Below are 10,879 nucleotides of genomic sequence, written 5' to 3' on the forward strand. Positions count from 1 at the left end.
CATGCTGAAACACAGAGGAGAATAAGTGGTAGAGGGAGAGATTGCGAGAGTGTGTATATGCTCATGTGTGTTGTGTCCTAAAGAGCTATGCACTGACTCAGCAGGAGAGAAACTGATTAAAGGAGTTGCATCAAAGAGAAAAACCGAGGGAGAAAGAGCGAGCGAGAGAAACCACAGGAGAGAAAGAGGTAGTGAGAGGGAACAGGGAAAGAGGAGTGCTGGAAAGAATGCCGGATGGAGAGAGTGGAGGAGCAGGAGGGCGCAGAAGAGGAGGGGAGAAAAAGCTTGCAATGTGAACATGAATCTCTGACCACCAAGTGATAATGCTTCTCGCCCCCTCCCCTCTCTGTCTTCCTCTCTGTCTGCCTCTCTCTGTCTTCCTCTCTCTCGCCCTCCTTTCTTTTTGTTCTGGCCTGGATCATAGGGAGGAATAAGATGAGTAAGTCCTCCCTTCGTGTTGAGTGGTTCAGTAAAGCTGCAGCTTGCCAGAAATAACCCAGTTTACTGCTACAGTATTACTACAGTTTACCTTACTAGCTCTTTCTCCCTCTCTCCACTCTCCCCTCCCCCTCTCCCTCTCCCCAGTCCCTCCCACAGGCAGTGGTCCAGATGAGCTGCTCTCCTCTTCCTCCATCTTCGACCACGTGGACCGTCTGTCCCGAGGCTCTTCTGACGGCAGGGGTCGCCAGGCCAACAAGGTCCAGTTGATTGCCATGCAGCCCCGGCCCAGCCCACCACAATGCTCACACAGCCCCACCCTCACAGAGAGGGTCAGCGCAGAGGTGAGAATACACACACACACACATCTTGCTCACACAGGCGAATACACTCAGACGCACAGACAAACACTCACAGCTTAAAACTCCTTAAAATCTTGGTGTGTGTGTGTGTGTATGTAGGTGGCTCTGAGACATAAGTCAGAGATCGAGCACCACAGGAACAAGCTGCGTCAGCGGGCTAAGAGGCGGGGCCAGTGTGAGTTCCCCTCTATGGATGACATCCTGGATGCCTTCGGGCAGGCGCAGGAGGAGGCGGGGCAGGGAGGATGTCCCCAGCGCCTCTACAGCTCAGCCCATGACCACATGGACAGCATCCTGCACACCGACCCCCCCTCGCCCCCCACCCCAGGGGAATCCAGGAAGAGGTGATGGTCAATACATACTCAGGCTGAATTCTGTGACTGAATTAGATGAGTGTGTGAGACTGTATGAATGAGACTAATCTTTGCCAATGTGTTTCCCTGCCCTGCCAGGGGGAGGCGCTCTCCCCTGGGCCGGCGGAGGCAGCAGGGGAACGGCAGTCTGCCAGACACAGACAGACTGACGGACAGAGACCGCCTGCTCACAGACCACAGCGCCACCTACAGGAAATACCCTGGACTCAACAATGTGGCCTACATGGTGAGACACACATACTATGCGCATACTGTGTGTTTGTGCTGGTGTGAATAGTGTGTGTGTTTGTGTGTGTGTAGGTGCGCATAGTATGTGTGCCTCACCATGTAGGCAACACACACACCATATACACGCTCACTCACACTTATTCCTCCTCTTCTCTCTCCTCCAGTCGGACCCGGATCTACCTCCAGACCACGGCAGCCCCTCCCCTAACGATGAGGTGTTTGACCACGCCCCTCCCCCGCCCGCCCTACGTGCCCCCCCAGCCGTCCATCGAGGAGGCGCGGCAACAGATGCACTCCCTATTGGACGATGCCTTCGCCCTGGTGTCACCCTCCTCCCAGGGCAGCGTCAGTGTCGGGGTCACGCAGGTCAGCCCCGCCCTGCCGAGCCCCTCTCCCTCCCCACAGACACGCCCATCACGCCAGTGGGGCTCCTACCCCGCAGCCCCCACACACAGCCCCTTCTCTGCGGTAAGAGTGTGGGTGTATGTGTTTGCGTGAACTCCCAGGGTCTCTTCTATGAAATATGAATCATACTGTCTCTCTCAACCTCTCACCTTCCCTCTCTCCCCTTATTACTATTTTGCATCCACATGTTTCTCCTCTCGATATCTCACCTTCTCTCTCTCTCTCTATGTTCTCTCCCCTCTTCCTGTCTAGAGGTATGCAGAGTTGGGGATGTCTCCCTCGTCAGTACAAGGCCTGTTGCAGAGGTGAGACAGACGTTACTATACTACCCAAGCTGAAGTACATTCAGTGAATGTCAGCATTTCCAAGGTCTGGTGTATGTGTGTGTTTCAGGCAGGGCCTGGGTTCAGGGGCCTATGTTACTGCAGAGGAGCAGCTGCAAGAGTCTGTCTATGCCAACAGGGGGCAGTATGAAGAGCCTCCCTCCTCCTCCAGACCTCGGCCTGTTGGGGGGAGCACAGGTAAAGGTGCCACATGTGCGTGTGTGTGTGTTAATTGGGATTGATGTGTGTATGGTAAGTGTATACTGTGTGTATCTAATGATTACTTACACATGGTGTGTTGTTTGTGTTCTCAGGGGCTCAGCTGCATCACCTGACTCAGGTGGGGTTGTCGAGCCGGATCAGTGCGTACCCTGGGGTGGGCCGCAGTGTCTCTGGTCCAACAGGCTCCAGCTGGAACCAGCAGCCTTTAGACCAGGACCTCTCCAGACCTGGAGCCAGCAGAGAGAGTGTGAGTCAGACCACATGATGACCGACAGGGACAGCATGACATGCTGACCACACCGCTCGCGTCGCAAATTAAACGTACACATACATGTTATTCAATCATTGCACCCACACTGCTGGCGTGCGTCAACCAGTTTTCTAGAGGTGTAATAGTAATCTAGTTTACAGAGGAGTAATTTGATCTCTGACTCTTGCCTTCTCTCTCATCCTATCTCTCGAGCTCTTACCCTGTCTCTCTCTCTCTCTCTCTCTCTCTCTCTCTCTAGGTGCTGTCGTTCCCTGAGTTCTCCTCCCCCGCTGTGTTTCAGATGCCCAGCTCCTCTCTGGGAGACCATTCTGTCCCCCCGATGCTCCTGGCCCCTCCCACTCCAGAGTTCCCCCTAGACGAGTCCTCCCCCTCAGCCCAAAGCTCCGCCTCCCTCATCAAGGCCATCAGGGAGGAGCTACGACGACTCGCCCAGAAACAGGTTGCTGTGGCCGGCACCTACTCCTAGACCAGTGTGAGCCCCTACCCCATAACTGGTCTGAACCAGTTTGAACTACTACCTAAACAAGTATGGACCGATCAGAACCACTACCCCAAACTAGTTTGAAACAGTCAGAACCACTTGCCCTAAACTGGTCTAAAGAGATTTACACTGCTATTCATAAGCTGGTCTGAACAAGACTCAGCCAGTCTGCAACAGATACGATTTCCTTACAACAATAACATCACTGTTCTTTAAAGGGTTCTTCTCTCTGTAAAGGTTCCTCATTCTACAGCACAGTGTTTCCACTGGACGGGAGGATCGAGTTTGTTTTCTTCAGAGTTCCATAGAAGTGCTTCCGTGAGAGGGGCCGTCTCTGCCCTTCCTGACCTCCTGTATGTGGTGCTAAACCTCAGCGTAATGTCTCCTGTCATTAAGTTAACCACGCATTGCCTTCAACATACATTCATCATCAGCCATGTCGGTGAGGTCTTCTCCATTCATCAGCCATATTGGTGAGGTCTTGCACTGTAGAGAGAGTTGAAGACTTGGAGTATAGTGTACTTTGCGCATGGGGGATTTGAATATATAGATGAAAAAAGTATATAAAAATGAAAATATTATATGTGAAGAGATGTAAAAATCCCAAGTGAGCACAATATGAATTAATAAGAGTGACCAATGGAGTATTGAAATTGTATTTATTTTTTATTGCTCTGAAAGTATACTTTTAAATCCTTTATTTTGACCAAAGACCAATACTGTTTGGATGTTCTATGGCTGTATTCTCCCTGTGTTGGCGCTCACTTTTGCCGTGGAGCTGATCATAACATTGTTTATCGCAATGGAGACGTTGCTTAGCATAGTTGCTGCTCGTGTGTTCATGTGTTGCTGGTACAAAAATGGAGAGAAAAAAAATGGATTATGCGTTGCAGACATATAACGTGTGTATATATAGTGCTTTTCAGTAGGTGTCAAAAGACTTGACATGGGGCTAACCTATCCCATCCACCACCAATGTGACTTTCTGCGGCAGAACTCTCACAGAACAAAGGCATTTCTGTGGTGACGAATGACTGTGTCGAATTGTGATAGTGTTTCTCTTGGTGGGAAGAGCTGGAAAACCACTCATGCTTGACAACCACAGAAAATAGGCTACCTGTGAAATTTAAGATTGAAATGGGAATGATTTTACACCACATCGACATAAGGTAATGCAAAGGTGATTTGGGGAATTTTGATAGGATGGTTTATAGCGACTGAAAAACACCTACATGTCCAATTTCCCCCAAATAGCTTCCTCTCCTTATCTCCTTTCCTTAGTCAACTATTATCCAAATGGATGTAAAGGTGAACCTCACGAAGAGGTGAATTTAGGAAACAAAGTCATTTTGGACAAATGGACATACTATACTGTAGCAGTTGGTGGGTTTGGTGGTGGTTGCGTGCTCTTTGTCTCCATCTGCTGGTGGTATGGCTGCATGGCTGGCTTCCATCTTTGCTTCAGGTTGTTTTCTCTGAGGTCTTATTGTATTGGGTTTGGTCAATGGTCAGTAATGTGTGGGTTTGTGCAGGCAAGAGAAGGCTTGCCCATCCAGCTCTGTGCTCTAGCTATCTACAGCATGTTGACTATGTTTGAGGCTTGGCTAGCTAGCTATTAGTGATGTGACTGTTGCTGTTGTCTTCTCTCAGGCATTCTGCTAAAATCAGTACAAAAAAATGTTTAAAACAGAAGTTAAACTGAAGAGTTGTAACACACAAGTAAAGAGTGAGGAGTGTTATACAGTGCCATCCGAACCTGATCCATCCAAGCACATAATACATCATGATAATCAAGCAGTAGAAAAGATGCACTATGTAAGTGTCATTCTGTTATACTCTTGTTTTGCCTTTTCTAATCATTTTTTAAAACCTACATGAAAATTGATATAACAATAAATGCAGTATATAAAATAAATATAAGCGTAAAATATGTCAAACTATTTCATCTGTGATTGCTCAATTATATGGACAACCTTTCAACGGAAGGACTAACACATCTTCCCTGTGGACCAATCCTGATTCATAACTCTTCATCTGCTGGGACTTATAAACGTTCCTGATTGGACCTGGCACCTGTCAATAAGGCTGTGGGACTATACACAGAGTGGAGTCACAGAGATGTGTGTGTGCGGACGACAAACCGATTCACCTGGTGCTACTAAGTAACTTACAGTAACAGACCCTTCACTCCCTCTGTACAGGGGGTTGGAGTGTGTTGATGTCTCCTCAGTCTAACAGCATCTCACACACAGCCTATACCGACATGGGGAGCACAGACACACACTGCCAACATGGAAAACACACACCCTCAGAATTTGATATTCCTGTCTAAAAAGATAGGCTTCACTTCAAACTCTGGATTTCAAACTCTGCAGCGCCTCCTGAATGTTTCATAGTTCTGTGTTTTATAGATCTGTGATTCTCTGAGACACCAGAGTGTCGGAGCAGGCTTGTTATTGGCCCTAATGCCCTGAGATCATACCCCTATACTCTCTCTCTGTCCCCAGAGGGTATGTGTTTTGTCTACTCTTGAGACTGGGGCGGCCCATCTATAGGCCACACCCTGGGGCGTATCTTCGACAGTGTAGTAGATGCTCAGGTGTGTTAAATGTCAGACAAGGGTGGGGTTCCTGCCCGACTAGATTCACAGACGTTGCATTGCATCAACGACTGCCCAGTGGGGCATCAAATTTCTATATCACATGTTGTGATTAACTGACATGTTAAACACCTATCCAGCTGTTGTGAGGTCTGGCATGTGTCTGCAATGTTGTCGGGCAGGAACACCACCAATACCTGTTTTCTAGCTCTCTCTCGCCCTCGCTCTCTCCCCTCCTTTCCCTTCTCTCTCTCTATCCCTCTCTTTCTCCTCTCTCCTCCCTCTGAGCTGCATCCCTGTGGTGTATAGAGTCTGAATGATGTGTAAATCAAAGATTAAAGAATTATGTGTTTAAAGTCAGCCTTTGCTGTCTTAGTTTTTTTCTCTCCAAAAGTCGAATCATTGTATTTTAGTTGCTGGTCCCCCTGTTTAGTTTTGCACCTCCTTCCCCAATCTGATAACTGATACCTAACCCTTCAGTCCCGTCATCTTCCAACAAACACACAGAGACGGAGAGAAACAACAGGATAAACCTGACTGAATAATACCTCAACTATTGTCAACCCATAATCTGCAACAACCCAACCTCTCCCCTGTAGTTCTGCTCTCACATCTCAACAATACCCGGTAGGCTAAAATATATTTATGTCCAAGGCAAGTAGTAATTCTCATTTGGTAGTCCTGTTTGAATATAATATATCGTGGACAGAAAAGGGAGTGACAAACTGTCTTGATCATTTTACTTCTGGGTAACCGATATTATTTTGAGTAGGGTTGTTTATTTACTTTTACAGTATTTCAATATAGATTAGCATATGTAGGTTACAGACGTTGTTAGGCGGGACCTAAAAAAACTGTTGTCTAACCTTTTTCAGCGGTGTTGTCAACAACTTCCTGATTCACCTGTCTCAAGGTGTGCAGAACTGGCCGAGTTTCTGCATTGAAATTCATTCTCAAGATGGCCAATATATGAAAAGTTTTTCTTCATGACAAAGATAACCTTCTTCAAAAAAAGTTGCGATTTTATCACAAAAAGCAGGTAAACAGTGAATCACCGCAGGGGTGTCATTTGCTGCATAGTTTACTTTGTGCATTATTATTGATGTGCGGTTAACTTCGCATAATAAATCAATGCGCTGCTCAATGTATGATAACGTTCTGTAGATTTTGTTTAGCATTTAAAACTTTGCCGAATAGTTGTAGTTGTGGATTTATTTTAACGTTTCTAAACGTTATAACACAGTGTCGGGATTGTATTTAACGTGGAGTCAGCTGTGGTCCTTATGTTATGAGAATCCAGGAGAGGGGAGCTGTAAACCCACTTGGGCCCCCTTGGGTTCTTGAGAGCTAGTTGACCGGTAGACTTAATGTTGTTGGCGGTGATACAGCATGGGCAGGTGACGATGTTATGTTGCGGTAGGTTTTTGGCAGGACATATTTTGTGTAATATTAAAGGGCCAATTTGTGATTTATACTTCTATTTTTGAATTTTAAAGCCCATTGATTGTTAAAGAGCATAACTTGGACATGCTTCATGAGCTTAGTTCAACTGACCCCCTCAGAATTCAAAGTTAACTTGTTTAACTCCATTGTTTGTAAACAATGTAATTGTGAAACAACTGTATAGCCTCAAAACATGATTACAACTATAAATTTGATATCATGGGCGGTCAGTCCTTGCATCCATATCTCTGTCCATGAATTTAAGTGGTTCCATTTTTCTAGCCCCACCCTGCAACTGAAACAGTGGCCAGTTTGTTGATTGTTGAGGTAACGTTACAGTATGGGCATCAGATATTATATTAATAGTATGGTGATGGTGTAGACTGCAGTGCCTATGGGCAGTGTAGGGAGACTGAGGAGGTCCTCCATGATGACTCAGCTGGTTAGCGCCATCCAGCTAGATGAAGTGGAGATGGAGGTCAACAACCCTCACCAAGAGGTCAAAGGTGAGCGCCACTCATAAACCACCCAGTAGGTAGAGTGTTTGGTCATGTGCTGGGAAGTGATAATGTGAGGGGGAAGTGTGTATGTGGGATTTGGACTTTGACCTCTTGTTTCAGAGCCACAGACGTACAGTGTGGAGGAAGAGGTGGAGACCATCGGCTTTGATCGTTTCCATGTTCTGTTGTTCATCATCATTTTAAAATGTATCTGAAGTTCTCATTTACAACTGCGTCCTGGCCAAGATAAAGCAAAGCTGTGCGGCAAAAACAACAACAGAGTTACACATGGGATTAACAAATGTACAGTCAATAACACAATAGAAAAATCTATGTAGAGTGTGTGCAAATGTAGTAAGATTAGGGAGGTAAAGGCAATAAATCGGCCATAGTGGCAAAATAATTACAGTTTAGCTTTAACACTGGAGTGACAGGTGTATAGATGATGATGTGCAAGTAGAGATACTGGGGTGCAAAATAGCTACAAAATAAAATACAAATAACAATATGGGGATGAGGTAGTTGGGTGGGCTATGGTCAGTGCCAGCGTGAGTGTCAGTGTGTGTGTCTATCTTTCTAGCTGTCTATCTGTCTGTCCGTATGTTAGTGAAAAAGCTCTTGCTAAAGGATGTGCAGAAGCATATAAGCATGCATGTATATATTGTAGATAGCGGAGGCAATGGAGTTCATGTTGCTGGCCGTGGTGTCTTCTGAGATCCACTGTGACTGGCATCTGGACGACTGGGAGGTGGCTCTGGTGTCCACGGTGAGGATTGCAGCATGCAGCTCGGTTTTAAATATCTAGTAGACCTATTACACATGTATATGATACACCTTTCTATCTGTCTGTCTCTGTCTGTCTCTGACTCAGATGGGTGTTTGCGGGGTTCATGGTGTGTGGGTTGTTGAGTGGATACGTGGCTGATAGATGTGGACACTGGAAGGTCTGTCCCTTTACAGGTTTCTGGGATGAAATATACATGAAACCTTCTGGAACTGTTTTTATTGGTTGTAAACAGTCTGTGTCGGAATGAGTGTGTAGATGTGTCTGATGGTCTATCAATCTATCTAGGTCAAGGGGGGCCGGCCCACGAGAAAAAATAACATGTCAAATAAGTATATATATACACTACTGTTCAAAAGTTTGGGATCACTAAGACATTTCCTTGTTTTTGAAAGAAAAGCACATTTTTTGGTCCATTAAAATAACGTCAATTTGATCAGAAATACAGTGTAGACATTGTTAATCTTGTAAATGACTATTGTAGCCAGAAACGGCTGATTGTTAATGGAATATCTACATAGGCGTACAGAGGCCTATTATCAGCAACCATCACTCCTGTGTTCCAATGACACGTTGTGTTCGCTAATCCAAGTTTATCATTTTAAAAGGCTCATCATTAGAAAACCAATTACATTAGCACAGCTGAAAACTGTCCTGAATGAAGAAGCAATAAAACTGGCTTTTAGACTAGTTGAGTATCTAGAGCATCAGCAATTTTGGGTTCGATTAGAGGCTCAAAATGTCCAGAAATAAATAACTTTCTTCTGAAACTCGTAAGTCTATTCTTGTTCTGAGAAATGAAGGCTATTCCATGCGAGAAATTGCCAAGAAACTGAAGATCTCGTACAACGCTCTGTACTACTCCCTTCACAGAACTGTGCAAACTGGCTCTAACCAGAATATAAATAGGAGTGAGATGCCCTGGTGCATAACTGAGCAAGAGGACAAGTACATTAGAGTGTCTAGTTTGAGAAAAAGATGCCTCACAAGTCCTCAACTGGCAGCTTCATTAAATAGTACCCGCAAAACACGTCAACAGTGAAGCGACTCCGGGATGCTGGCCTTATAGATATATATATCTCACACACACACATCAGGACATGTACATAGTGAACTCGTAAATATGAAAGTAGAATATAGTACGTCAGAACATGACCTACCACTTGCAAGTCAATATCAGACTGGAAGGAATTCTCATTCGCAATCTCTGCATGCATAACCAAGGGCATAATTGGTATGTAAATTCAACCAACCAGTAGAAATACATATTTCTGCAGTGTCAAGTGGAAACCCTGTTACACGTGTGTGTGTGTGTGTGTGTGTGTGTACAGTGGGGGTCAGATTCACATGAGGTCAGATTCACACTCTTTTGTTTTACTATCTGAATAATGGTACTGTTCGTGTACAAGTCTGATTTGTTTTTGTGCTCGCTCTCTTTCTCACTCTGTCTCCAGTCATCCCTCTGAATATATGCCTGTTGAACGTGTTTGGGAGGACATTGAGCATGGTTCTCCTGAAGCTCATGGCAGCCCTGTTCTTCATGCTGGTTAACCTCTGCTCTACTATGTATAAACTGTAAACACTCTGTGGGGTTTGATTGTTTTATTTCGTCACCAATTTCAAATACAGTATCAATACTTTTGCTCATGAGATTCTCTCTCTGTCACTCTCTTGCTCTCTCTCTTTCAAGGTTTGGTTTTTACCATTCTGCTGTTCTGGATCAGGTCTCTGGTCTCAATGATTTTCAATGTGGTTTCTATTTATACTGCAGAGGTATGTGGACACAACTTTACATTCCATCCACATATATACTGTTAGTGTATAACAATGTATTGTATAGGCCTCTCTCAGGTGTATACTGTGTGTGTCTGGTGACTCCTTCTGTCTCTCAGCTGTACCCGACTGCAGTGCGTTCTCTTGGAATGGGTTTCTGCACTTCTTTCAGCCGCATCGGAGGCATGATCGCCCCACTTCATAGCACAGGTCTGTGACTGTGTGTTGTTCATGTTGGCTGATGCTTGTGTATGTGTGTATTAATATGTGAATGTGTGTTACAGCTGTTTATTCTTAAATGTGTGTGTGTGTGTGTGTGTGTGTGTGTGTGTGTGTGTGTGTGTGTGTGTGTGTGTGTGTGTGTGTGTGTGTGTGTGTGTGTGTGTGTGTGTGTGTGTGTGTGTGTGTGTGTGTGTGTTGTCACATTCAGTGATTTTAGATATGCTGCCATTTACTGTGGCCTGTGTGCTTTGTGCTGTTGGAGCCTTTCTACTGCCTATCGAGACAAAGGGACGAGCACTACTGGTACGACACTGTCTGTGTTCCTGTGTGAAATTAAGATAATACTCTATATGTGATATACAAGTCTTGGTTTATTACTTTATTTAATTCGATTCACTTTTTCTCTTCACAGCAAAATTCCTGACTGTGTACACGTGATTCTCAACACATTCAT

At 45.3% G+C, this 10,879-nt stretch overlaps 2 protein-coding genes across 3 annotated transcripts; both read left to right on the forward strand.

Annotated features, from left to right (window-relative positions):
* Positions 1-33: 33 nt before the first annotated feature.
* Positions 34-6,063, forward strand: LOC109896796 (UPF0606 protein KIAA1549). 2 transcript variants are annotated; one of them, XM_031831956.1, is made up of 9 exons: positions 34-439; positions 586-782; positions 900-1,144; positions 1,253-1,400; positions 1,567-1,768; positions 2,060-2,112; positions 2,201-2,328; positions 2,445-2,599; positions 2,862-6,063. In XM_031831956.1, the coding sequence occupies exons 1-7, from the start codon at positions 436-438 to the stop codon at positions 2,279-2,281; spliced, it is 930 nt and encodes a 309-aa protein (XP_031687816.1). In that variant the 5' UTR covers positions 34-435; the 3' UTR covers positions 2,282-2,328; positions 2,445-2,599; positions 2,862-6,063. The 2 variants fall into 2 exon arrangements, with proteins under 2 accessions (XP_031687816.1, XP_031687815.1); XM_031831955.1 differs by having other exon boundaries at positions 341-439; positions 1,567-1,870.
* Positions 6,064-7,576: 1,513 nt separating this feature from the next.
* On the forward strand, positions 7,577-10,767 carry LOC109896323 (putative transporter SVOPL). Its single transcript, XM_031831338.1, has 8 exons — positions 7,577-7,652; positions 7,767-7,843; positions 7,935-7,949; positions 8,314-8,414; positions 8,521-8,678; positions 10,082-10,207; positions 10,249-10,413; positions 10,634-10,767. Exons 1-8 carry the CDS (start codon positions 7,577-7,579, stop codon positions 10,765-10,767), a joined length of 852 nt encoding a protein of 283 aa, XP_031687198.1.
* The last annotated feature ends 112 nt before the right edge of the window (positions 10,768-10,879 follow it).

This window comes from Oncorhynchus kisutch, linkage group LG9 (assembly GCF_002021735.2).
Source record: "Oncorhynchus kisutch isolate 150728-3 linkage group LG9, Okis_V2, whole genome shotgun sequence".
In the NCBI taxonomy this organism is placed as follows: Eukaryota; Metazoa; Chordata; class Actinopteri; order Salmoniformes; family Salmonidae; genus Oncorhynchus; species Oncorhynchus kisutch.